The sequence below is a fragment of the Podarcis tiliguerta genome, assembly GCF_965153285.1.
Source record: "Podarcis tiliguerta genome assembly, chromosome: 11".
NCBI classification, from domain to species: Eukaryota; Metazoa; Chordata; class Lepidosauria; order Squamata; family Lacertidae; genus Podarcis; species Podarcis tiliguerta.
In genome coordinates this window covers 46,227,374-46,255,195 of record NC_139544.1, presented here as the reverse complement: position 1 = coordinate 46,255,195, position 27,822 = coordinate 46,227,374, and the positions used below count along the sequence as shown (strand labels likewise).

The 27,822-nt window shown below is 42.6% G+C and overlaps 2 protein-coding genes across 3 annotated transcripts in view; one reads left to right on the top strand and one right to left on the bottom strand.

Annotated features, from left to right (window-relative positions):
* NUP155 (nucleoporin 155) overlaps positions 1-10,242 on the bottom strand; it is a 37,134-nt gene extending 26,892 nt beyond the window's left edge. The window contains exons 1-9 of one of the 2 annotated variants that reach the window (XR_014502778.1): positions 9,948-10,199; positions 5,646-5,783; positions 4,050-4,146; positions 3,810-3,880; positions 3,319-3,411; positions 2,067-2,233; positions 1,160-1,265; positions 681-754; positions 29-120 (exon numbers count right to left, since the gene is read on the bottom strand). Coding sequence is in view for 1 of the 2 variants with exons in the window: in XM_083402650.1 (XP_083258776.1) it covers positions 29-120; positions 681-754; positions 1,160-1,265; positions 2,067-2,233; positions 3,319-3,411; positions 3,810-3,880; positions 4,050-4,146; positions 5,646-5,783; positions 9,948-10,086 (977 nt within the window). In the remaining variant the exon portion in view is untranslated. Of the gene's footprint in view, positions 1-28; positions 121-680; positions 755-1,159; positions 1,266-2,066; positions 2,234-3,318; positions 3,412-3,809; positions 3,881-4,049; positions 4,147-5,645; positions 5,784-9,947 lie in introns of both variants that reach the window. The other variant, XM_083402650.1, reaches the window with a different exon arrangement.
* A 947-nt stretch (positions 10,243-11,189) lies between these two features.
* Positions 11,190-27,822, top strand: part of WDR70 (WD repeat domain 70) — a 114,883-nt gene continuing 98,250 nt past the window's right edge. The window contains exons 1-5 of the mRNA XM_083402878.1: positions 11,190-11,292; positions 11,383-11,445; positions 13,428-13,511; positions 15,203-15,311; positions 17,214-17,391. Coding sequence (XP_083259004.1) covers positions 11,268-11,292; positions 11,383-11,445; positions 13,428-13,511; positions 15,203-15,311; positions 17,214-17,391 — 459 coding nt within the window. The 5' untranslated portion in view covers positions 11,190-11,267. The remainder of the gene's footprint in view (positions 11,293-11,382; positions 11,446-13,427; positions 13,512-15,202; positions 15,312-17,213; positions 17,392-27,822) is intronic.

The window sequence follows — 27,822 nt, the reverse complement described above, 5'->3', positions numbered from 1 at the left end:
GCATAATACCTTAATGTAGATATTTTACCTGGCAATCTTTCCAGCTGCAGCCACAATAGCATTCTGAGAAACAGAAGCAACCCTCACCATCCCTTGACCATCTGGACCTAAATCATAAACCTGCAATTTAATTATATTGCTTTTAGTGGGTTTACTATGAATTCACTTAACATTATTCTCTTTTGCAATGCCTACCGCAAATACGTCAGGAGGCAAGTTAGTTCTGAAATGAAAGATGGCAGCTGCACTGCATTCCAAGGTGAGTAGTTCATTGGACAGAAACACAAGAGAATCTTCTTTTATTGAATGCAGGTGGGATGTTGGAATAAGCTTGGAGTGCAAAGCCATAAAAACAAACAGGGGAGGTGAAAGGATGCAGAGCGAAGGAACTTGTAGTACATTTGCATAGTGAACAGGAAACAATCCTGTATGAAAGTTGCTATCAGCAGGCACAGGACTGACAGCTAAAAGGAAGAGGATAACTTTATGTTGGGCAGGTGGGACAAAGAATAAGTGCGCAAAGTACAGACAATGGTAGGCAACTACCCGCTGAAAAATGTTTTTGAAAGGCTGGATTAGAACTGTGTTATACGGTAAATTCCCATCAATGTGATGAAGTTAGCATTGATGTGAACCTAAATTTGTGAATAAGGGGAAACAGAATGTATCAAAAGGCATACCTGTATCACACCTTTTTCAGAGCGTGTGTATAAGATGTTTCGGGAGTTGTCAATGGCAATTTGAACAATGGGATCTGCAATTTGAAAATAGAAACCCAGAATCAACTGCTTAAAGTCTGTCAACATTTGGTATTGAGAAATAGAGACCTTCATTCATAATGTCCAGAAGATATCAGTGGACGATCAAAAGATTTTTTTTCTTACCTAAGCACTTCAAATAACAAATTTCAAACTTAAGACTAGCCGAATTACCCAAGTGTCTTAATAGCATGTTTGTATTGTATTTGAATTGGTTAAACTGCTTTAGCAGTAATTTAGTAGCACGAATCTTGAAAGAAAGCAATCAACCTATTAATTCATTTACATAAATGAAACATTTAAGTGAGCCAGAGGTGCCAGACATTTGTAACGTATTATCAAACACAAATACATCTGGGTTTTAATATTGGTATTTTAAACATGGATTTTACATCACTTACCATCTTCTGAGAATGTGAACTGGAGCAATGATGGAACAAGGAAAGAAAGGGTGCTCTTTGAATGATTGATCTTCCTACAACGCTGGCTAAACCAGCCAGCCTCAGCCTACAAAAACAACAACAACAACAACACTAGAATTAGATTATTATGCAAACCCATAGAATACTTTACTTGACCCATCTAGTTATCAATGAATTCTCAACATTATTATGCAGCCTAACTAGTCCTGGTCCCCAGATCATTGCAGATGAACAGTGTGCTCTCCTCCAGCACCAGCAGTCTGTACTTCGAAAGAGAAGTCATTTTATAAAGTTCCATTTTAAAAGTTCCAAAACCTCAAGAGTTTATTACTCCATATTTTTCTCTCACTTTGACTGGACCCTAATCTTACATAAGGACAGCAGTAAATCTGCTTTATACCACAGAGTAAGCCAGCATAATATTACATCAGATTCACTAGCACATGTGTTGATGTGCCAGCTCTAAGCACATGTGTGTTGATGAAGCAGGTATGAGACTTGACCTTTTGATTGCTGGCAGAATTCAAGAAGGAAGCTTGGTCTTTTGAGAACTAGCCAGTTTGTGGCCTCTTTGATGCAGGCCATAGAATAAACTCAACAGTATTGAGTTATTGTCTGTCACTGTAACAAAAATACTTAAGCATCAGATGGTTCTTTGCTAGGATTCTGAAGATCATTGAAGATGACTCAGATTCAGTACATTCTTTGCAATGAACAAGAATATTTATTAAGTTAGCAGGAGTTCCAGGCTAACATTTATGCTCTAAGAAACTCACTACTCTCTTTCAAATAAATGAAGCAATATAGAAGAGGAAGAAGTGAGGCATCAAAAGCAATGTACTTTCCATCCATCCCCCAGTATCCATCTCTAGCAGATTTCACTTGCCTGGTAAGCAATTTCATACAAACAACCATCTTTGCCAGCCAAGAAGATACGTCCATTTTCAGAAGAAGTTATTGTCAGCAGATAGGTGTTATCGGTAGGCAGTGAGTAGAGCGGGTCTGGAAGAAGCTGCATTCCACCAGACATGCTATCATTGAGGGATCCAGAACCTGATTAAATATATATATATGTTATTTTATTTGTTGACTACTTCAACTAAAATGATTTCAAGAAATAACATTGAGTTTGTATATCATGAACTCTTAAGTGTTATTTTCTAAAAGTTAATAGGTTTGCTACTAAGGCGCCAATCCTAAATCCTCAGAATAAATAAGATTGAGCCAAAATTATCTTATGTTGAAAAACACAGTTCTTAAGAGTTAAAATTTCATTTCTCCTCAGTAATCAAACATGCTTAATTCACAATGCCAATTTCCCCCCCTATTTATGCTATTAAAAGTATATACTCCAGATACAACAAAATAGTAAATTTTCTAAAAACACGTTATCTTGAGCATGTATGTGTGTTTTAACACGAAGACTTATCTCAACGTAAAACTTATTTACTCTCGGGCCTCATCTACACTAAGCGTTTAAAGCTGTAACATACCACTTTAAACAGTCATAGTTTCCTCCAAGGCATGTTGGGAACTGCATTTTGTGAAAGGTCCTGAGAGTTGCTAGAACAGGCTTCCTCAACCTCAGCCCTCCAGATGTTTTTTGGCCCTACAACTCCCATGATCCCTAGCTAGCAGGACCAGTGGTCAGGGATGATGGGAATTGTAGTCACAAAAACATCTGGAAGGCCGAGGTTGAGGAAGCCTGCACTAAAAGATCCCTATTCCATTCACAGGACTACATTTCCCAGAGTTCCCTGGGAAGACGGCTTGATTGAGAAACACTCTGGAAACTGCAGCTCTGTGAGAGGAATAGGGGTCTCATAACTCTCAGCTTCCTTAACAAATTACATTTTGCATGATACTTTAAAGTGGCATGATACTGTTTTATATGTATAGTTCAGGTGGGGCCTCTAAAAGCTTAATCGGCCATTATTTCATTCTACCACCGCCTCATTCCCTCAGCTCCACCAACGATCAAGTTGGTTGTGTCTAGCCAGGCACTTGTGTTGGTAAGGTAGCGAGCTGAATCAAAGAGGAGCCAGTTGCATTAAACAGTCACCAGCTGGTAGCAGCAAGTTCCTCCAAATTTCTTTCCCTATCTCTTCATGAAAGCAAGCATGTGAATACACAATTACCTCCTTGCAAGGTTGCGTAGCTTAGTCCTAGAATGACTATATCCACAGGAGTAGCCAAAACGAGCAGGTGCCGTATATGTGGTTGAAAGACTCCTGTGCGTAAAGAAAGCAGAAGGCGACTTGTCAATATAAGGAGGGGAAACCACCTCTAAATAACATGCTACTTGTCATAATCAAGATCTAGGAGAGTGAAGAGGTATATGCACTAATTCCTGTCAGTCAGGAAATATCATTTCATGTCTTTTAACTGCTATTTTCCCAATCCTACAATAATTCCAGCAATGAAACCTCAAAAATAGAAGGTATATTTATGCAACATTTATCTTTGGGGTAATTAGGTGCACTGCATGATAACATTCAAAAGGCCCAGTATGTAAGACAGTTTCTAATACAGAACAGACACCAACAAAGCAGGCAAATGAAAGCTTGTTCTCAGGATAAAGATAAAATGATTTTTCCCCAAGTGTATTTTGTCCACAGCCTATTATTACCTGCTTTTGGTTTCACCAGTCCCACAGCAAGGATGGTTTCACTAAGGCCATCAAAATAAGCGAGGTCTCCGCTGCAATGAACAGAAATGGTTACATGAAAACATTGAGTACTTAATTTATCAAACAATGAATGAAATTGTTAAGAGCAGCAATCTGTTACTTACACAAGCCTTTTCTTCTTATTAACCAATATTGAGATTACCATACCCCAAAACCTCCTAAATTATTTATCTTACATACCCATCTTCGTACTGCCACATAAAAATGTCACTGTCAATGGTCAGCCAGGCCCTGCTAATTTCAGGAAACACTCCCATCATACAATTGCATTGCATATCTGAAGTATCCAGACTTAAGGATAAAATGCACCAAGGTAAGACATGCAATTCTGCATTACGTTAAGTTTGCAATTAGGGAAGAGGAGGGGAGGATCGGGATAAGTGTAGAATTCCACAGCTCAGTATTATAAATGTAAAGTCACAACATACATAGCAATTATTTTATTATGCAAATGCTCAGTTGATAAGACTCCAGAATCTTGATTTGTATGAACATAAAGAAAATAAATTCAGAGAAAGAATGAATTTATTTCAAGCTAGGAGATAGTATGACTAGGAGCCTTGATTTCTTTTTTACAATGTTTAATTTACGTTTAGCAATCAAGGGATGGATAGAGAGAATGTCAAACAGAATAAATGGAGGTTCTTTTACATGACACTAAGCAGTCTGAAGTACAGTCATACCTCTAGTTGCATTAGGTTCATGTTGTGGATTTTCGGGTTGCGAACATGGCAAACCCAGAAGCGTTCTGCGTGCTTCACGCATGCACACTCTGCGCAGGAGCGCTCTATTGCGTCACACGCACAAGCGGCGCTCTACTTACAGACTTTTCGGGGTGCAAATGGCACCCCGGAAGGGTTCACATCCACAAGTAGAGGTACCACCGTAGTACAAAGCATTTTTTATTGCTGTTTAAAACACAGAAATAATTCAATTCCAAGCAATAAAATTAAGTTTCAACAGCAGAATGCCATACTGATTATTATGCAAATGTTTCCTAACAATCATTTGTGTGCACAAAAGCCATGTTCTATTCTGTTTCTATCATTTCTTTCACCATGCCTGGAAGCTCCAGCACAGTACAGATCACTGATGGGGAATCTGTGGCCGTCCAATATGTTGCTGAAGTAGAATTCCCATCACTCCTGGCTGTTGGCCATGGTGGCTGGGGTTGACATCCAACTATATCGGAAAGGTCACAGCTTCACCACTTCCGACATAAATGAAAGGATGAATGGATGGAGGGCAAAGTGTGAAAAGCCAACACCTTTGGAGCAAGAGGCTGGCTCCCATCCACTCCTTACTGCTCCAGTCCCTCACCATGCTGTGCTTCTTGGTCTGCTGCTGTTGGAACCACTTTTGATGCTGAAGGGGGAAAAGGGACATTGGAAACTAAAAACTGGGCTTCTTCAAAAAAGAGACTACCTTAGGCCACACATCCAATGATCATGAACTGCTATTACTGTACTAGTGTCTAGGCAGGATCAACTACCTATAGTAGAATCGGAGACAACAGCAGAGGTGTAATGGCGAGTGAAATAAAGTAGAAGGGACGCCCAATTTCCAGCTGGGCACAAGTAGCTACGAGGAGGAGAAAAGGGAGAAAGATGGGTGGGAGAGATGAAAACAGCAACCAACAAGAGATGATCCTGTCAGATGGGAAGAAGGCTGGAATGAATAGGGATTAGCCAACAGCCTAAAGCCCATCCTTTAGCCCTCATAGCCTTCATCTCGCAAGATTTAATGTGCCTTTCACTTGTATTATAATTAGGATACGTCCAAATTGCTCAACCAGTTCAGGGGGCAGAGGAACTCTCCGAATTGAACTTATTTCTGGAAGATTGGGAATTGAAAGAAAGCCAGGTCCTTGTAATGGGTAATCCATATCTGACATCCCAGAAACGGTGGGGCTACCTGCAAATGTGAAAAACGTAAAATAATTAGAAGTAATAGAAACAAACAAAATGCTTGGATATTTTCACTTTAATTGAATATTTTATTTAACCCATAGAGACTTATTTTTTCTTCAATATATGAAAAGTACGGTAAGTGCTTTTCTCTATAAACCTAGGAATCAATTAATGCTCTTACATCTCTGAATTTTAAAAAATTTAAGTACCCTTGCAAGATATATTAGTAATAGCCACCAGTCTCATAAACTGTTAAGATAAATTAATTGACATGTGGAATTGCAGATCACAATACAAAACTCAGGATACACAAAGTGATCTAGTTTTGCTTGTTAACACTACAAATATTTGGTTTACAAATGAGTCATTAGTTCCAAAAGTATTGGCAACTATTTCAAATGTATTAGTAAGTGTTTGAAGTCCGAGGGGGGCGGGGGAGGGAATCTGAGCACTAGAAACATGAATTCTAGATAGTACTGCTCAACTAATGTATGTGAACCTAAAGGCTAAGTCTTTCTGGGAGCATGGGAAAGGGAAGCTAAGTGCTGGGAAGTACTGTACTTAACCATAAGAAATACCTTAAGAAAATCAAGGGCTGTTAAACAAGGGCTGTTTGGAGTGAAACCATTTCCAGTACAGAAGTTCTACTATATTTGCATAGCTTTAACATACTATTTTAAAGTTGCTTGATAGAGATTCTATGCTAGTTATTGCCTTCAAAGGAACCAACGAATGATTATAATGTATGCTTGTTTCTATTTGTTATCATCAAGATAAGCATGAATGACTATTGCAAGCTTTATATTTGTTTTATCAATTCTGTTTAGCCTGGAAAGAAAAGGTAAGGCTGCCTCAAAATACACCTGATCTTAACTGAAAAAACCAAAAGATTTTTGAATACTGAATTTTATTGCCCTAAGATTAGTCTTATAAAAGGAACGCATCAGAAGATGGCAGTTGAATAACATATGGTACGGCAACATAATGGTTTATTGTATATACTGTAAGTGGAATATCGGGGAATGAAGGGAAGCAGATTTTTGTAGAATTTTAAGCTATTAAAGACAAAGCACCTGTCCCCAAAATAACCTAGTAATGAGACCATTACTGTACATTCATATGTGTATAACCAGTATAGAACAAATGTACCTGGTAGTAGCACTGTAACATTTGGTGTGAACCCCAGCTTGCAAGAAGTACAAAATGATTAGCACTAGACATTAGAGATTAACCAGATTATTGCCAGCATAATGAATTAAAATAGCAGCAAGTAAAACATAGCAACAAAGGATTCCATCAATACAAAGATAAGTGGATTAAATACTGTATATATTAAAATCTGCTAAAAAGCCACCAATGAAGAGGCCAGGATGTGGGGCCAACAATGAAAGGGACCTGTCCTTGGTACCCATCAATCTATGTTCTTGGTGGTAGAAAAGAGAGTAGCGCCTATGAGGCTAATCTCAGGGCCTGGGCAAGTTCACACAGGTGCAGGTGGCCCTCCAAGTTACATGGCCGCAAACCTTTCACGGCTTTAAAAGTCACTACCTGAAGTTTGAACTCTAAAGCATATTAAGGTAAAGGTAAAGGTACCCCTGCCCGTATGGGCCAGTCTTGACAGACTCTAGGGTTGTGCGCCCATCTCACTCAAGAGGCCGGGGGCCAGCGCTGTCCGAAGACACTTCCGGGTCACGTGGCCAGTGTGACATTGCTGCTCTGGCGAGCCAGAGCCGCACACAGAAACGCCGTTTACCTTCCCGCTAGTAAGCGGTCCCTATTTATCTACTTGCACCCGGGGGTGCTTTCGAACTGCTAGGTTGGCAGGCGCTGGGACCGAACAAAGGGAGCACACCCCGCCGCGGGGATTCGAACCGCCGACCTTTCGATCGGCAAGCCCTAGGCGCTGAGGCTTTAACCCACAGCGCCACCCGCGTCCCCTTAAAGCATATTACTATAGCCCTATCTAGAGAATTGGTAGTCTAGTTGTGTAACAGACCCCGTTCTATTTGTTCAAATAGACCAGTTCTCCATTTACAATACAAAGGTGGTGAAGGGCTTTACTATATATCTGGCTATATACAACATTACTAACAACATTTCCATCATGCCTGGGCTAATATCCAGGTGCCCAGAGAGTCGCAGGATGGAGCAGAAGGCCCCACGACCTTCACTTAGGCCCAACTCTTCAGAAAGAATCAGAGCCACAGTTAAGCCTTACTTTGGAAGCGGTGATGAAACTGATTTGCAGTGCTTTTACCATTGCTGTTATGACAGTATTCTACTACTGCATAGGTGCCAGGCAAAAACGTTCTTCAACCAGGCCTTGGGCTGGTTAACATTCTATGTCCTTTTAAATGTGTTTGTGGGAGGGAGTGCTATGAGTCTGTTTTGGTTTTGTTCTTGTTTTTATTGTGTATGTTGTGTTTTTATGTTGTGAACCTCGCTGAGTTCTTCAGATGATGAGCAGTATACAATTTTAAAAATAATATTTTAACTTGTTTTAAATGTTACTATTACTTACTGAATTTATTGGCCACTTTATCTAGCACAAGGAAACCCAAAGCGACTTACAAATGCTGCAAGCCTCCATTGGCATTTGTCCATCTCGAAGGGAGCAGCTAACAATTTCCCTCACTAAACAGGTGATTCAGCAAAGTCACGAACCTTTTTCTGCCTCCCCACTTCCAGCTATTTTCTGAAGACTGGAGAAGAGACCCTCTTAAGAATATTACGGGGGTGGGCAGGGGAAGGACTAGACCACGTGAAAAATGAACATAATATTCGAGCTGCAGTTCATTCATGTTCAGGTTTGTACTGTATTCTTATTATGAGAAAAACACATTGCTGCACCCATAACCTAGGTTTAAGGTGCCATTTAGCTCCTAGTTTCATGGCTGGGAAACCCAGCCAGATGGGTGGAGTATTATTATTAATAATAATAATAACAACAACAACAACAATAATGGTATAGTGGTACCTTGGTTCTCAAACACCTTGGTACTCGAACAACTTGGAACCTGAACACTGCAAACCCAGAAGTAAGTGTTCTGGTTCACAAACCTTTTTCGGAAGCCGAACGTGCTCTGTTTTGAGTGCCACACTTCTGTTCTGAGTGTTACGCTGAGGTCTGTCTGTTTTTGCTATTTATTTTACGTTTTTGTGGCTCTTTTTGTTTTGTTTTTGTGACAGTGTGGAACCCAGTTCATCTACTGATTGATTGATTGATTGTGTGACTGCAGTACCTTGTTCATTGCTTTCACTTTATGGATCAATGGTTTCGTTAAGATAGTAAAATTCATATTTAATTGCTGTTTTAGGGGGTTGTTTTTAAAAGTCTGGAACGGATCGATCCATTTTGCATTACAGTGGACGCTCGGGTTGCAAACGTGATCCGTGCGGGATGCACGTTCGCTACCCAGAGTGGCGCGTCTGCGCACGAGCGGGTTGCGATTTGGCACTTCTGCGCATGCGCAAAGCACAATTTAGCACTTCTATGCATGCGCCACCGCCGAAACCTGGAAGTAACCCGTTTTGGTACTTCCGGGTTTTGGCGATCCGTAACCTGAAAAAAACACAACCTGAAGCGCCTGTAACCCGAGGTACGACTGTATAGTCGTACCTCGAGTTGAATGTGTTTCGGGTTGAGCGTGTTCGAGTTGCGCTCCGCGGCAACCCGGAAGTAACGGAGTGCGTTACTTCCGGGCTTCGCCGCTCGCACATGCGCAGACGCTCAAAATGACATCACGTGCATGTGTGGAAGTGGCGAAATGCAACCCGCGCACGCACCTTCACATCTTGCGTTCCGTTCGGAGTGCGAACGGGGCTCCGGAACGAATCCCGTTCGCATCCCGAGGTACCACTGTATTTTCTATGGGAAAGCATGCCTTGGTTTTAGAACGCTTTAGTTTTGGAACGGACTTCCGGAACGGATTAAGTTTGAGAACCAAGGTACCACTGTACAAGTATCTCAGTACCTAACCCTGGGCTACAGTTCCCACCAGCCCTGCAATTTCTGGAGGGCACTAGGGGGTGTGGGGTGAAGGGGGTGGGTGGAAGCCTGGCATTGAGGCTGGCAGCGCACGCGGGAGACCGTCAAGGGGGGGCGAGAAAATGAGAGAGAGAGAGAGAGACCCCGGGAGCCTTTCCCGCCCGCTCACGCGCGGCTTACTGGGCGCCGGCACCGCCAGCAGCTCGGAGAGGTCCGGGTAGCAGCGGTCTTCTTGGATCTGCCGGTCGATGATGCGCCCCGCATTCTCCAGCGCCTCCTGCACGGCCGGAGCGGCCGCCGGGCTGAGAGCGACCGGCATGGCGAGGCGGAGGCGACGTCGAACCCAAGCCGAGCTTACTTCTCCCCCTCAGCAGAGTCGAAGCAAGGCCAGGACTGCGCTGCGTCGCGCCCGCGCGCCCAATCCCGGCATCCACCGCGCTGCCGCGGGAGACACGAAGACGGGACCCGTAGAGATAGGAAGAAAAGGGTTAGAGTGATCCTCGTACGCACACTTCCGGGCTTCCAATATGGTGTGGGGGTTTTTTGCGGGGTTTTTTTTTTTTTTTGGTGCGGTGGGGAATATATATCTCTCACTACTGAGAAAGCGACCGTAGAGAAATAAGCATTCTGAGTAAAGTTAACGCGAGGAAACGATTTCGTTTATTCAGGAGAAAATGCACAGTAACTGATTTCAGTAGGGATTGCTTTTTTGCAGCCCATTCATACCCGTGTGTTCATTCAGAAATCCAGCCGAGAAAGTGTGGCATTACTGCATAGGATTGCATACACAACAGGTGTTGGGCTTGACGTGGTCTTTCTGAGGTTCTCCCCCTCCCCCCGAGTCTATGCTGAGGTTTTTAAATTTGATGTGACGCCCTGAGCCCTTGGGGTAGGCTAAAACAAATGTAGATTTATTTAGTTTTTGAATTTCAACGAGGCTCGCTGCCAAATAAACGCGCATCATTAAGCGCGATCCTACGCCCACTCACAAGTAAATCCTAGATAAGCTTCACTGAATTGTGCTGTCAAATAGGGTTGCGGCCTTGTGTGTGGTGGATTGCTAACAAAAGAATACTTTTATTTTGGGAAAGGGGGTCTAGCGTGCGGGGTAAATATTTGTTCTACTGATACTCGACGTTACGTACAGTATTGCTTTCGCCACCTTTTGCAGGAACAGTTACAGACCCCAAAATGACAAATACCTGCACAGCTGAATACATTTTTGTTATTCTAGATACTACCCTCGAAAATAAATAAGCATATGCAAACGAAATATACCAGGGTTGTAACCCTGAAACTGAAACTAAGCAGTATTTCGATTATAATTATCAACCCCTTCAGTCTTGGGCATAGTTATTTCTCCCTCCGACCACCAGGGGTCTCACTCTGACAGCCATCGAGCGGAAGTTGCTTCCTCTCGCTCAGCAGCCACTTCCTGCTGGTCGGGCAACTTACCTGTGTTGTGGTTCCTGGAGAAGGGAAGTGCGGTTCGCTCTCGGGATGGAGCAGGTGGGAGCAGAGAACGGTGAGTAGCGGGCACGGCCAGGCTTCCCTTGGAAGATCTGCCGGTCTTGGGTAGGAGGAGGAAGCACTGAGCGCTCTTCTTTCTTCGCAGATGCCGAGGCGGTGGCAGGACCCGACCCGGAGCTGGCAGCTACGATGGGCTTCTCAGGCTTCGGTGAGTGAGAGGCTTTCCTTGAGGCAGAGCTTTGCATGCAGAGGGTCCCAGGTTCAGTCTAGTCATCATCATCATCATCATTTATATCCGTGATTCCCAACGTGGGGCACACGCCCCACAAGGGGGCAATTTGATTTTTAAGGGGGGCAATTCGAAAATGAGTTATTAACAGTTAATGACCCTTTCGGCTTCCTCCACGTGAATAGTTCACTTTTTGAGTAATAAGAACTATATGTCACGGGGGGCATCAGGATTTTAGAGATGCTCAGGTGGGGCATGGCCAAAAAAGGTTGGGAACCACAGATTTATATACTGCAGCTCCCTTGGCACAAGGATCACAGGGTGCTTTACAGTATGAAAATGCAGTCGGGTCAGGACAGTGCAGTTACGTTTAGGAGTATCCCCTGGAGAGCCACTGCCTGTTTGTGAGGGAAATACTGAGGTAGGAAAACCTTGGTATAAGGCAGTTTCCTACGTTTCTCCCACATCCATACGGGTCTACAACTCTGAGGTTGCAATTCTGCACAAGGCACATGGAGGGTGGTGCAAGATTTCAGACGTGCAGATGTCACCAGCTGTGTACTGTCACCACCTCACTTTTGCCGTGGGTCAACATCTTGCCCTTGACCTTGTGCTGAGCTTCAGAGAAATCCAGGAATGTTGCTGAATTGCCTCTGAAACTCTGCACAGTGTCAGCAATTGAACGCTTGGCCTTATCTTGATGTGAGAGTGTGTCTCTCGAAGGTGGTGGACTCCGTTGGAGGATTTTAAACAGAGGTTGGGTGGCCATCTGTCAGGGATCCTTTAGAGATGATTCCTGCATTGCGGAAAGCTGGACCCTACAATTCTATGATTTTATGACCTGCAGTTTTACTGAACTACAGAATGTTTCTAAAGCTTATTCCAAAGTAGAGTGTTCCACCTCTCAGTTTGTGCTGGAGCAGGTGTTGGCCAATTATATATACATGTAAACATACATATATATAGTTGATGCCTAGTGTCCTGGCAAACATCATAATGGCTACTTTTTAGTACCACAAGATTTCTTACTGATGGAGACAAGACAAACTGTTTCTCCTGGTCCTTCTTCCCAGAATGTTCTTCTTCCTCTGAATGTTCCTCTTATATGAGTGGCCACAACAAATAAAACTGAGAGTTGTATATACAGTGGTACCTCGGGTTAAGTACTTAATTCATTCCGGAGGTCTGTACTTAACCTGAAACTGTTCTTAACCTGAAGCACCACTTTAGCTAATGGGGCCTTCTGCTGCCACGCCGCCAGAGCATGATTTCTGTTCTCATCCTGAAGCAAAGTTCTTAACCTGAAGCACTATTTCTGGGTTAGCGGAGGCGGTAACCTGAAGCGTATGTAACCCGAGGTACCACTGTACAGTGTGCGCATGTACATTTTCTCTAATCCATGTGCCATGTTGGAGACAGTGGTGGGAGCTGCTCAGTTAAGGTGCGTGGGGGACATTTTACTTTATGGATGTTTCCAGGTATAAGGAACCCCCAGAACAGGTTTAGGAGGCATATGGAGGGGTGAGAAGTGAGGAAATGGCTTGTTGCATGAGCAGGCCTTGTTCCATGCACACATACTTCACTTAATGCTAGGTTCAATTCCACCCAATATGTTTGATCATTAAAATACTATTGCAAAAGTGTAGTAAGCTTATACACAGCTTATAATGCCCTCTATACACAGCTTGTAGACTTCTGGGAGGCATCTGGTTGGAAACAAGATGTTGGACTAGATGGCACTTTGATCTTGTCCAACAGGACTCTTGTGTACTTAAGAGTACGGTAGGTTGTTCATTCATTGTTGCATACAAATGTTTTATCATGTCAAGGCATTCAGTTCTCACTGATTTTCATGCTTTCATTTGTATTTTTATAAATTTCTCAGGAATACTCCCCCCCCCCCTTCATGTAAGCTAAACTCTTAGGAAATCACTTTCTTATTTCCCCCCCTCATCACTTAGGAAAGAAAGCTCGAACATTTGACTTCAATGCAATGTTTGAACAAACTCGAAGAACTGCTGTGGAAAGAAGTAGGAAGATCCTGGGTGAGAGAGGCGATTTCATATCAAGGGTTTGATTTTCCCTTCATTTGACTTATAGCTCAGACTACCTTCTGGGAGTTTTCCTTAAATGTTAATAGCTTTGTTAATAGCTCACAACATAAGGCAATTTAAAATGGTTTGGAGGGTGACTGAATAAAAATGGTACAGTAAACACTGAATGAGCAAAAATTGCACGGTAAACATTATTTATTTATTCATTACCCACCTTTCACCTTAACATTTCAGGGCAGCTTACAACATTAAAATCATTTTAAAATAGCTTTTAAAAAAAACAACAGCACAGACCAAAGCAATCCACACCTCGCCACAAATAAATGTTCCAAAAAGGCACCTGTAAAGTAATACTTTTTATAGGCAGCTTTGTGCTAAGTGCCTGCTTCTTAAAGAGGTGCTGCAAAGTTAAAAGGGATGGGAGGTAGTTTCTTTGGGACAGTGCCTGGGAGGTAGAGGGACCTTGGTTCCTGGGTTCTGGAACTTTTCTCCTCTGCCTCCAGCTGCAGCAGCTGTCAGTGGAAATCTTTGGGAAAAGATCTAGCAGCCATGTTCTTTTAGCTGTTGGCAGAGGCCAGAGTATCTCAATTGCACTCATTTTTGTGAGCCCAGCATAAAAGCACATCAAGCCCATGCTCACATCTGCTTACTTTCCTCCTTTTACAGACAGCAGTCTCAGGGCTTCAGGATGTGATTTTTTTTTTCAGTGGGAAAACAATGTAGTGAGAAAAGGGTTAAGCTCCAGGTTGAGCTCCCCTCCACACTTTCTGTGGCTGTTTTATGTAAAAGAACGGGCAGTTGGACGCATCTCTTCAACCACATGCTTAACAGAAGAGTGTATTTTTTAAAAGGGGGGTAGTAACCATTTCCTCAGTCTCCCTTGGCTCTAGCTACCAGAATGGAGCTGAAATGAAAACATCCTAAAAGGTGCAAAATCTTTGGCAAGTTCCCCAGTTAAGGAATAGACTAAATAACTTGACATTTTTGATTTTCCAGGCAAACTTAAAGCCTCTCAGTTCTCTGGAGAGGTTGGTTTTAATGTAGCCTGGTTCTGAAAATGAAAGGTAGCTGATTTAATTCATAGACTTTCTATGTAGAAAATCTCTCTGCAGAAGGTAGGAGAGAGAAACCAAACAATGGCATACCACTTGTACATCTCGCTTGTATAAATTGACTTGACTTTCCTTTCCTTCCCCCTGCAGCAGTTCATGAACCCCCTCTGAAATGGATGAGGGAATGGACTGATGGCTTCGGGGAGGGGGGAGGAGAGGAATGGGAGGTCCTATTACATAAGTTATGTTGTTGGATCTTGCCCAGAAATTTAAAAGGCTCTGTTTTCTTTTCCTGTGAAGCTTACCGTTACGGGCAGGGGTGGGCAACCTGTGCCCCTCCAGTGTTGTTAAAAATCTCCTTTAAGCCATACCCACCATGGCCAGGGATGATGGGAGATGAAGTCCAGCAATATCTAGAGGGCCAAAGGTTTGCCATCACTGCCTTATATCAGCAGATACCATAAAAACTAGGACATGTTAGTCTATGACTGCTTGATCTTCAGTGTTATAGGTTGGGGTTTAAAAAATAAATAAAAATGATTTGAATTATCATCATTCCAAACATCTTAAAACCCAAACGAAGACTTCAGAATTGGCACCAAATTTCTCCTTTGTACTTTATTTATTCAGAAGAGCGAGAGAAAAAGGCAGCTGAGAAAGAAAAAGAACTTGAAAGCCGGTGTGAAGGTATTGATTCTTCAGCCGCATCCTTACGCCCAGTAGTGAAAACATCTTCTAAGTAAGTAGATATAATAGAAACATTTGGCTCTATATCTTTTTTCTGGTAGAATGAGAGACACTTTTCATGCAAGATGGCACCGTGTTGTATACCATATTACTTAACAACCAATGTTTGGAGTTAGCTGACACACTTTTCAAGGACAGTTTGGTTTGATTTTCCAGTGTTTCGTATGCCTGGACGGTCTCTGAGCAAGCAGCAGTAGCTGTTGCCAGCAGTGATAGAAAAATTTCTTACTAGGAAATAAGCTCCAATAAGTGCGAATGTCAACAGTGCAAACCTATGCATGGTCAATACTTTGCTTTAGCATTTAAAGCCATGAGCAACTTGAATCCAGGTTATCTAAGGGACCACCTCACCCGATATATGCCTGTCTGACAACTTCATTTCTCAGATAGGGCATTGCTAAGAGTACCACATGCTGGCACCGTTCTCCTTCTTGCTGAAAAAGCTGGCTGGAAAGCTAGGACTCAGAAGCTCTTTTCCCACATTTGCAGCCATTTTGCTTTATACTCTGCTACTCGCAGGATTGAGGCCAGGGGCTACTGCCACCGAGGCAGAAGGAGATGACACATCTTGCGAGAAGGCTCAGTGGTAGAGGATGGCCTAGGACCCTCATACCTATGGGACCGCCTCTCCCGGTATGCCCCACAGAGAGCCTCAAGGTCCATAAATAGCAACACCCTAGTGGTCCTGGGCCCTAAGGAAGTTAGATTAGCTTCAACCAGAGCCAGAGCCTTTTCAACTCTGGCTCCGGCCTGGTGGAACGCTCTGCCTCATGAGACCAGGGCCCTGCAGGATCTGATTTCTTTCCGCAGGGCCTGTAAGACAGAGTTGTTCTGCCTGGCTTTTGGCTTGGAATTAACTTGATCCCCTCCCCCTCTTTCTTTTTCCTTTTTCCTTTCTCCTCCTGTGATGAGGCTGTATTTTAATGTTTCAATATTTTAATGTTGTATTTTAATCTTGTTTTTAAGAAGGCGGGGTATAAATAAAAATTATTATTATTATTATTATTATTATTATTATTATTATTATAGCACCTGCTTTGTTTGCAGAAGGTCCCAGATTTAATCCCCAGCATCTCCAGGTAGGGCTGAGAAACATTTCTGCCTGAATCCCTGGAGAGGCACTGCTAGTTAGTGTTGACCAGTGTTCTTCAACTTTCAGTTCTCACATGATGTTGGACTGCGGTTCCCATCATCCTCAGCCATCTTAAGCAGGGGCCAGCAAACTTTTTCAGCAGGGGGCCGATCCACTGTCCCTCAGACCTTGTGGGGGGCCGGACTGTATTTTGAACAAAATATGAATGAATTCCTGTGCCCCACAAATCACCCAGAGATGCATTTTAAATAAAGGCACACATTCTACTCATGTAGAAACACCAGGCAGGCCCCACAAATAACCCATAGATGCATTTTAAATAAATGGACACATTCTACTCATGTAAAAACACGCTGATTCCCGGACCGTCCGCGGGCCAGATTTAGAAGGCGATTGGGCTGGATCCAGCCCCCGGCCTCAGTTTGCCTACCCATGATCTTAAGGTTAGTAAAGGTAAAGGGACCCCTGACCATTAGGTCCAGTTGTGACTGACTCTGGGGTTGCGGCGCTCATCTCGCTTTATTGGCCAAGGGAGCCGGTGTAGTATAGTATAGACAATACTGAGCTTCATAGACAAATGCTCTGATTCCATATAAGGCAATTCCCTACATTCCTATCTTTCTCACCCACCCTGCACTGGCTGCCAGATACAGTGTCCTTCGTTCACCAATCTGTGGCACCACGTAGGCAAATGTGTCGGGGAGAAAAGGCTAGGCTGGGGACTTCAGCAATGAGCCCACAGAGGCAGGTGCCATGAAAAAGACCCCTGCCACTATACATCTCATATTTTTGTTCGCCTAGGGATTCATCTGGTAGTGAAAGTGACGACAGCTCAGATGAAGAACCAATTGGCCCCCCTTTGCCACCCCAAGGGTCAGCGGAAGATTCCGATGATGAACTCATTGGCCCTCCGCTGCCTCCTGGATATAAGGGCAGTGATGAGGAGGATGACGAGGACAACATCCTGGAAGAAGATGAGGTCAGTTTTTATTCTCTTGGCGTTTCTGCTGTGTCGTCTTCTGTTTTCGTGTTGATTGCTTGCACTTTGCATCTGATTTGCAAAGGAGATAATCACCTGGGAATTGTAAAGGTAAAGGGACCCCTGACCATTAGGTCCAGTCGTGGCCGACTCTGGGGTTGCGGCGCTCATCTCGCTTTATTGGCCGAGGGAGCCGGCGTACAGCTTCTGGGTCATGTGGCCAGCATGACTAAGCTGCTTCTGGTGAACCAGAGCAGCGCACAGAAACGCTGTTTACCTTCCCGCCGGAGCGGTACCTATTTATCTACTTGCACTTTGACGTGCTTTCGAACTGCTAGGTTGGCAGGAGCAGGGACCGAGGAACGGGAGCTCACCCTGTCACGGGGATTCGAACCGCCGACCTTCTGATCAGCAAGTCCTTCTTACTAAACTTATGGGAAGTTGAGACTGTTGGGAGTCAGCTCCTGCCAGCATGATCAATGGTCAGGGTTGATGGGAGTTGTAGTTCAGGAACATATAGCAGGTCACTGGTTCCCCTCCCTGCTCTAGGTGGTGCTGTTGATCTATTTTGGGAGGAATTCACCGCAGTTTCATATCGCAAAGTTTCTCAAACTGTTAATTGTTTGTGGTTCTTGTTTTCGACTTTTATTTGTTTTATTTGTTTCCTTTTATTTCCATGTAGTGGTTCATATGGGTGGTTCCTTAGGACACCCATAGTATTGTAATGCTTGCTTCAAGAAATAATTCAACAAGTGTTTGCTTCTTTAAAGACCAATGGTTTTCAGTGTTAGGTAGATTTATACTACCCACTCACCTTTAGGTGATCACATTTGAAAGAAGAGAAGTTTTGCTTCTTATCTTTGGAGTTTCCTTAGAAAAGCAGGTTTCTGCTTGTTGAGCATTCTTTTAATACGGTTTGATCCTCAGTTGAAGGGACATTAAACGTAAAAGAATTTGTTAGTTTTGCAGCTGTTCTCTAATACTTTAACACACATATATTGTTTATAGGTGGATTCAACTGATTTCCTTTTCCTTTTTCTTTGTTTCTCCCTCTCCTGGATTGTAATTCATTGAACATTCTCACATGAACAGAATTTTTGAGCACTTTTTAAGATATGGGTAAATGTCTGCAGTCATCATTCACAGCTGTATAAAGTAATATGTGCACCTTTTAAAAAAAAGGAATACAAAAACCTTATAAGCAAAAAGTAACATGTTCAACTTCCTTTCACAAATCATACCAAATTGCTTTCCCCAAAGGAACACAGCAGTCATAAAGTTAAGAATCATTTTTTAAACATCACTTTTATGAGGCTGTTACTTGATTGAATCATATGTAAACCTTTCAATTTAACCCCCGACGGGTATTCTGAGTGACAATTTTGAACGTTAGTGCTATTTAACATTTTTGCTACATTTTTGGAAATACCATTTGTGAAGATTTATTGATGGTATGTTGTTTTACTGTGTAGGTATTATAGAAAAAGAAATGTTTGAATGCAATGAAGCCTTAAAGGGATAGCCATTCATTTACTGTACAGTGGTACCTCGGGTTACATACGCTTCAGGTTACAGACCCCTCTAACCCAGAAATATTACCTCAGGTTAAGAACTTTGCTTCAGGATGAGAACAGAAATCGTGCAGCTGCGGTGCGGCAGCAGCTGGAGGCCCCATTAGCTAAAGTAGTGCTTCAGGTTAAGAACAGTTTCAGGTTAAGAACAGACCTCCAGAACGAATTAAGTACTTAACCCGAGGTACCACTGTATTTTTAATACTTAAAAGTAGTTGTGCATAATCTGATATAAAACTGATGTCAGTGTTTGACGCAACATGGTTTAATTGCTGTTCCGACAAAGGAACTAAATGACTTGGAAGCCACAGTTTTTAGTTATTTTGCTTTTCTTTTCTTTATAAAGTCACTGATAACACTTAAAAAAGATTTTTATCCCTGTGACCAGTGCTTTTTTTCTTAAAAAAACAAATGTTTCATTTTCCTACTCACATTGAAATACTGCCCCTCAATGAGACCAAACTTAGATTCGCCAAATTTTTAGTGGTATGTGTACCCCTGCATCCCCCCAGACAAAAAAGCACTGCCTGTAACAGTTTTCTTCATTTTTGCTTTGGGCTAACAAATTAGTTTCATAACCTTTGCATGGAGTGTTTTCAGTTTTTCCGTGCTCAAATAAGGAAAATGTGCCGTAATTGGTACTAAAGATGAAGGCTGTGACTGTCATTTGGTGGTGATGTGGGCAAGAGTTAGTGGGACAGGCTGGCTATGTGGGTAAAGAGCAGCAAGTATTTTGGCTCAAGATGGAAGGATGCTCACTTACTTATTTTTTTTTAAAAATTACTTATTAAAAAAAAATGGCTGTATTTCCATGTTAGAAGTGTAGGTGGCTTTCTATCTGTCTACCTAAAACCATGGCATAAAACCATGGTATAATAAGGCAGGGAGATTTTAAATTAGTAGATTGGCAAAGAAGAAAGATCTTATGCAGGTTTTATTCTTCACTAGATTCAGTTGAAAGATTTATTGTTACTATTATTCAGAATATCATCAACATTAATCTCCATGAGAACAAGGTTGAATGGTTTGTCATTCAACATTTTTCTTTCCATCTCCAAAACAGATTCAGATCGACCCATGTTGTCATTGCAGTTGTCTCATCCGTATGATTTTTGTCAAGAGTTTAGTGAAAAAGGATTTCTACGTCTGTTTACAATCAGCTGTGCCATTTTGACCCTACAATAATCAGATCAATTCCTGTTTTCTGTTGTTCAGAAAAAAGGCACTTTCTTATTGTAAGGTCGGCACGCAAATGCGTTTCAGGCTGCCTGTTTCTGCGTTTTGCTCTGCATTCAGTAGGCTAGTTTGCAGCAAGTTGCTTGCAGAATTGGGGCTGGGTGCTAGGGTTGGCTCTATACTACAGCTCTAAACAACTACTATTAAGAATTATATCAGTTTCACTTCATTCATTATTATTAGTGTTAAAGCTGTAATGAAGAAGAAGAAGAAGAGTTTGGATTTGATATCCCGCCTTTCACTCCCTTTAAGGAGTCTCAAAGCGGCTAACATTCTCCTTTCCCTTCCTCCCCCGCAACAATGCATGCAAAATTATTTTACTTGAAGTGTTACTTTAAGTACCCACATAGCGACTTGCACAAAAATGCACAATGTGGTGGAATGTGTATCCTAGGTGTGATTTTTACATATGCATTTCATTTAAGATCCTGCTGAGAGATTGAAAGAAGCATTGAGGACAAAGCTGGCGTTTGTCCAGGGTGGCATTTGCTGTTTGCTGTGGCTTTGAAGTTGAATAAACCTGCAATCATTTGTTGATTGAAAACATGTTACTCTGGGAATGTGGAGAGATTTGGAAGTAGGACTTACTTGAGTGGAACACTAGGATTTTCACTGAACAGGGAAGTGATGGTGGTGAACAGGACATAACAGGAAGATTGTTTGGTAGTACAGTGGTGCCTCGCAAGACGAAAAGAATCCATTCCGCGAGTCTCTTCGTCTTGCGGTTTTTTTCGTCTTGCGAAGCAAGCTCATTAGCGGATTAGCGCTATTAGCGGTTTAGCGGCTATTAGCGGCTATTAAAGGCTTAAGGGATTAGCGGATTAGCTGCTAAAAGGCTATTAGCGGCTATTAAAGGTTTAAGGGATTAGCGGATTAGCTGCTAAAAGGCTATTAGCGGCTTAGATCAGCTGATAAGCGGCTTAGATCAGCTGTTAAGCGGCTTAGCGAACAGCTGTTAAGCGGCTTAGTGAACAGCTGTTAAGCGGCTTAGGGGCTTGGGAAAAGGGGGGGAGGAGGAAAAAAAACCAGGAATCGCAAGATATTTTCGTCTTGCGAAGCAAGCCCATAGCAAATTCGTTTTGCGAAGCACCTCCAAAACGGAAAACCCTTTCGTCTAGCGGGTTTTCCGTCTTGCGAGGCATTCGTCTTGCGGGGCACCACTGTACTCCAGGTTGTACCTCAGAGTGGGTACAAAACCAAAGAGAAGCCTAGGAAGGAAAGCAGCTCTTCCTAGACTGTAGAAGATGTTCAAGGAGGGTAGACTAGAAGCTACCTTCAGCCTGATGCTGTGGGGCTCAAGGGCAGATGCTTAGCCATCTAGCAGTCCATATTCCTTCTCTTCTCCAAGTGAGGTTCAAGCACTTTATCATTTCAGCGGAAGAAAGGCCCTGCTGGATCAGGCCAAAGGTCCATCTAGTCCAGTATCCTGTTCCCACAGTGGCCAACCAGATACCCATGCAGGACATGAGTGCCATAGCAGCCTCCCCACTTGTGCTCCCCAACAACTGGTACTCAGAGGCATACCTCATCCAGTTGTGGATAAATAACATGGCCATCATGGATGGTAACCCCTGATAGAGTTATAGTCCATGAATCTATCTAATCCATATATTTTTTAAGCAATCCAAGTTCCAGAGTTTTAACTATGTTAACTTTTGTCTGCCCTGAATCTTTCAACATTCAGCTTACTTGGATATCTGAATTCTAGTAAAATGAGAGCAGGAGAAAAATTTAACACTATTCACTTTGTTCATTCCATGCACAATTTTCTACACTTCTATCATTATATCCCTCCTTACTTTCCCGCCCCTAAATTCATATGTTCTACATAGAGGGAGTTGCTCCAGCCCCTTGGTCATTCTGGTAGTCCTTTTCTGAACCTTTTCCAGCTCCCCAACATCCTTTGGGAGGTGAGGCAACTAGAACTGGGATTCTTGAATAACACAGTCTAGGGCAGTCTCCACACACATGCTTTGTTCTGTTCCTCCTCCACCATGTCGCCTCATTAGGGTTTGAAAACAGTCCTGCCATTCCACTCAAGTCTGAATTCCAAATTCCCATCCCTTTCAGGCTTGTCACATTTACAAGAAAGGACTGGGTCATACTAAACTTGGTCCATGCCTTCCCATAACTAAAGGAATCAAAGGACTTAATAGCAGGAATAAATTTAAAAAATTGTCCAGTAGCACCTTAGAGACCAACTAAGTTTGTTCTGGGTATAAGCTTTCGTGTGCATGCACATTTCTTCAGGTACCAAGCTGATACCCAGAACAAACTTACTTGGTCTCTAAGGTGCTACAGGACAATGTTATTATTTATGTTGACTGCGTCAGACCAACACGGCGACCTACATGAATGTAATAGCAGGAAGTTTGCATTTGACCCTGATTTTCAGCTAATGTGGATCAAGTCCACCAGGGCTGCAAACAACTTGCAGCCTCTGAGAGGTAACAACCCTGTAAATGCAGAAGTGGGACCCTGAGTTAATGGGGGTTCCAGAGAGGGTCATATTCAGCTATGATAATTTGCCAAAATAACGCTTGCATGAGATGCTTGTTATGTACAGTAGGAGGAGAGCATCACTGGTGGGGTGTGGTAATGATGGAAGGGAATGATTGGTACACCAGTCAGCAGTGTGGGCCCCAGACTAAGGGCTGGTATGTAGTGTTAAAACTAAAGATCAGTGTGCATGGAATATAAATACATTTGTTAATCCTGCATCTGCTACCCCTTATCTTTCATCGAAAGAACCAAGCCCATATCCAAACATTCACAGCTCTGGCAAGCTGGAGTTGTAATGGTGCTTGGTAATACAGTCCACAATGATCAAACTGAACCTGTGTTGTTGTTCTCATTGAAGTGGCATTTGCAGAGATGAGGAGCTCAGAATAAAACACCAGTATCACTTGACCTGGTCTTTGTGAAAAAGAGATGGCTTACGGTACAAGCACTGGGCTTGAAATACCGTACTTGGATAACCTAGAAATGATTTTACTCCACATGAAGTCGGATAGGCCATGCTGTACAGTGTTCGAAACTCCCATTGTTCTAGGCATATTATGCAACAGAGAACTTTATTAGTGCGAGCCGTTTCTGAGCTCTGGGTGCAGTACTGTGCCTAAGATTTCAGATTAAAAACTGCAGAGTGGAAGGAAAGGAGGACCTTTTTCTTCCTCCCCACTTCCAGCTATTCTCTGAAGACTGGAGAAGAGACCCTCTTAAGAATATTGGGGGGGGGGGAGGGGGAGCGATCAGGGAAAGGACTAGACCATGTGAAAAATGAGCATAATATTTTAGCTGCAGTTCATTCATTTTCAGTTTTGTTATAAGAAAAGCACGCCTAGACATTCCGTTGTTGCACCCATAACCTAGGTTTAAGGTGCCATTTAGCTCCTAGCTTTCATATCTCAGTTTCTAACACTGATGTTGTATAGAAGTTCTGGTAGAAGAGCCTGTGTTTGTGTGTGTGTGTGCATGAATAAGTGAGACAGAAAGGTAGGAATGAGCTGCATTAAGGCCATTATTGTATGATTCAGTACAGGGCAGGAGTAGGGAACCTGCGGCTATCCAAATGTTGGTGGGCCATTGGCCATGTTGGCTGAGACTGTTGGAGGCTGGAGGCTGGAGTGGGATAGGACCTCCAGCCCTGGCTCCAATATCAGATTCTTAACAAATAATGTGAACTTAGTGGTTAAGCCAACACTCACATAATTGAGACTAAGCTACATTGAATTTAGGGGGCATATTTCTGAGCGCACAGGATTGGGCTTCACAAAACTGAACCGAACCAGGAAGTTTCTGATTCAAATATCACTCTATTTATTAATTAGTTAAGCAAAGTACTAAATTCTTCTCCCTCTCCCATGTGCAACATGAGGATAAAGGTTACCTAACTTTACAAGGCTGTTGTCAGGATCGCTGAGATGATGTTTTTGAGTAGTTTTAGAGCAGGGATGGGAAACTTGTGGTCCTCCAGATGTTGGACTACAGCTGCTGTCATCACTGACCATTGGCCATGCTGATTAGAGTTGGAGTTGAACAACATCTGGAAAGTTACAAGTTTCCCATTGGTGCTTTAAACACTCTAAAGTGCTATAAATGTAAAGTAAGCTATCCGGATATGGGATTTTGAGTTCTTCAAAGGAAAAGTGGGGTATTGGAGGAATAAACAAATAACAGAAATAACAAAATAGTTATGTTTATGGCATAACTAATATAACTAATTACTTAAAAAGGTAAAGGACCCCTGACAGCTAAGTCCAGTCGTGAATGACTCTGGGGTTGTGGCGCTCATCTCGCTTTACTGGCCGAGGGAGTTGACGTTTGTCCGCAGACAGTTTTTCCGGGTCATGTGGCCAGCATGACTAAGCCACTTCTGGCGAAACCAGAACAGCGCACGAAAATGCTGTTTACCCTCCCGCCAGAGCAGTATTTGTTTACCTACTTGCACTTTGACGTGCTTTCGAACTGCTAAACTAATTACTTACCTACAGATTAAAATATATCACTATTTGAACAGCAATTATTCCCAATTAATTTTGCTCCACTCGGAGAGATACCTGTTGTTTAAAAACGTTTAAGAAAAACTGCAAGTTCCACTGGGCAAATGAAATTTATAAAATGAAATTATGGATTTCCATAATGCAAATGGGCAGAAATCATTTGGTGTCAACCCCTATAACATCACTGATGGAAATAAATGAGAATCTGGAACCTCAGACCTGAGGGTCATAGGCATCTCTGTCTGGCCCTCTGCACTTTTCCCAGACTACACAGTTTCCCTTCTAGTCCTGCTTTTCATCCTCCTTGAGTGTTTTTGCGTGGCTAGGATGTGTCCTTGAACTCTGATAATTCTGCTTGCTTCTTGGGTACAGGATGGCGAGGGGTGTGTGCTTTCTACTGGCCCATATGGGACCAGCACATATGACCGGGCCTGGCAAATATTTAATATTCCTACCTTCATGGCTGTGATTTGTGGGTTGGCCACTTAATTTTATTTTGATTTTACTGTGATTTTGAGCTGTGTTTTAATCAATTGTTTGATTTACTTTTTTTAATGTACAGTGGTGCCCCGCAAGACGAATGCCTTGCAAGACGGTAAACCCGCTAGACGAAAGGGTTTTCCGTTTTGGAGGTGCTTTGCAAAACAAATTTCCTATGGGCTTGCTTCGCAAGACAAAAATGTCTTGTGAGTTGCTGCGATTTTTTTCCGCTCCCCACCCCCTTTTTCTAAGGCACTAAGCTGCTAATAGCCTTTTAGCAGCTAATCCGCTAATCCCTTAAGCCTTTAATAGCCGCTAATAGCCGCTAAACCGCTAATAGCGCTAATCCGCAAATGGGCATGCTTCGCAAGACGAAAAAACCGCTAGACGAAGGGACTCGCGGAACGGATTCTTTTCGTCTTGCGAGGCACCACTGTATTATATATTTGGTGTTAACCTCCCTGAGCCCGGCCTTGGCCGGGGAGGGCAGGATACAAATTAAATTTATTATTGTTGTTGTTGTTGTTGGCGGGATACAAATTAAATTTATTATTATTGTTGTTGTTGTTGTTGTTGTTATGATGATGATTATGTGTGGAAGCTAGCTTACTGTACAAAGGTAACATTGAAATGTGTTGCTTTCTCCACTTTTGCATGTCCCCACACCCAGTAGATTAGCCAGAAGGGAATGGTTTCCCATCCCTGTATGAGAGGATTGCGGCCTTAAAGAGTTTTTTGTGTGAAGCTTGGGCCTCGCAGGTCAATAACAATATTTCCCTTCTATACAGACAATGCTGGTCATCTAGCCATTTATTTTGTCATATCCCATTACATAGAAATGTGCTGTTATACGGCTGTTTGTAATGTGGGCTAAATATTAATGTTTTGAAGGCAATTTATGGGTGGCATGGGAGAATTACTAATCAAAACAGTAATAGGATTGGAACCAGCTGTGCATGCTCCACATGAAATTGCCCTTCCTTCCTTCCTTCCTGCAGTATGTCAGGCATTTTTCCAAGGGTTTAAAAATACCTGAGAGAGGTTTTGTGAATTTGCCATTGAAATCTTTCCACTTAGCTCTGATATCTTACTTGACGAACTGAAATGTATTTCTGTCGCCAGTTTCTGTCAGGGCTGGAATGCGTAATTGGGTAGATTAATTAGAAACCTTTTGAGTTGTTTTGGGTTTTTTTAAAAGGTGTCCCAGATAAACCATGGAGCAGAATTTTACAATACTGAACCTGTATGCATGTAATGCCACACTAAACCATGGTTTTGCATGAACAAGTGAATGTGTGGCTAAGGCATAGTTTGGCTTAGGGTTGTGTCTGAACCCAGGCTTTTGGTTTGTCTCCTCAGACGAACCACCAGTGGTAAACCATGAACAAACTATGATTACAGCACATAGCTTGTCTGGAGCAAAACAAGTTACCAAGAGCCCTTGGGCGCATGTACTTTCCCCTTCCTTCCATTACTGTTACCTTCTGCTTGTGAGAATTAGTCCATTGCCATTCAGGCTAACTTCTATCTGATAAAAGTGTGTGAATCGCCCCCTTTTAATTTGTGGAAATAACTTACAGATAACCTTTGGTCTGTTTCTTGATTAGCATATAGGAGGGAATCAGGAGCAGCAGTGACAGACACAACTGGCCCCAAAGCAATAATTTCAGCTTGGTCTTTGACCACATTTTCCTTCCTACCTTTTGGTTTACTTCAGGCATCCCCAAACTCAGCCCTTCAGATGTTTTGGGACTACAGTTCGCATCATCCCCGACCACTGGCCCTGTTAGCTAGGGATGATGGGAGTTGTAGTCACGAAACATCTGGAGGGCTGAGTTTGGGGATGCCTGGTTTAGTTAATAGCTGTCTATCGCTATTGGCTTGCGGCTTATACTCTTCTAGCTCTAGGAATTCATATTAATGCCTCAACAGTTTGCTCCTTCCCTTGCTCCTGTGCTTAAACACAGCTTAATTGTTTTGTTTTCCAGGCTTTGATCAGTTTTAGCAGGAAGTTCTATTTGTGATCATGCATCAGCTGTGTCTGATAAAGCGGAGAAGAATGGTTATTAGCCTTGGAATTATATAAAGCATTGATCACTGCAGTACCGTAGTACAGACTGAAAGCATTTTAAATTAGATTTTATTTTTGATGTCCACCCCGAAACATAATTTAATATAAGTTAATGGGGTTAGCAAGAAATTAGGTGGTACAGTGCCAGTTATTTAGAATGGCAAACAAAAACAGTCTGGTTACGATTGCTGGTATGTTCAAAGCTTGCCTTTGCGTCAGAGCCTTTTTGATTCCAGAGGCCAGATTCTTATTAGAATCTAGGCTTTTGGGCTAAATTTGACAGATGGGTGCTGCTATTCAGCCCCAATCAACATCATATTAGGAAAATTACAAGTCTGTTGCATGTGGGGTTGGATCACTTTCTTTTGGTGACTGGATGTAGACACTTTCTTGGGCTTGTTCGCACATAGCAATAATGTATGTTCAGTTTCTTACATGAACAAGTTGGTGCGATCCTCTGGCTTATGCAATCTTATTCGTCTTCATGGGAATAAGAGATCAAAAGTATCTGTTCCTGGATTGTGGCAAACCATGGTTTGTGGGTGTGTCCAAACTTGGAAAATGAAAGGTG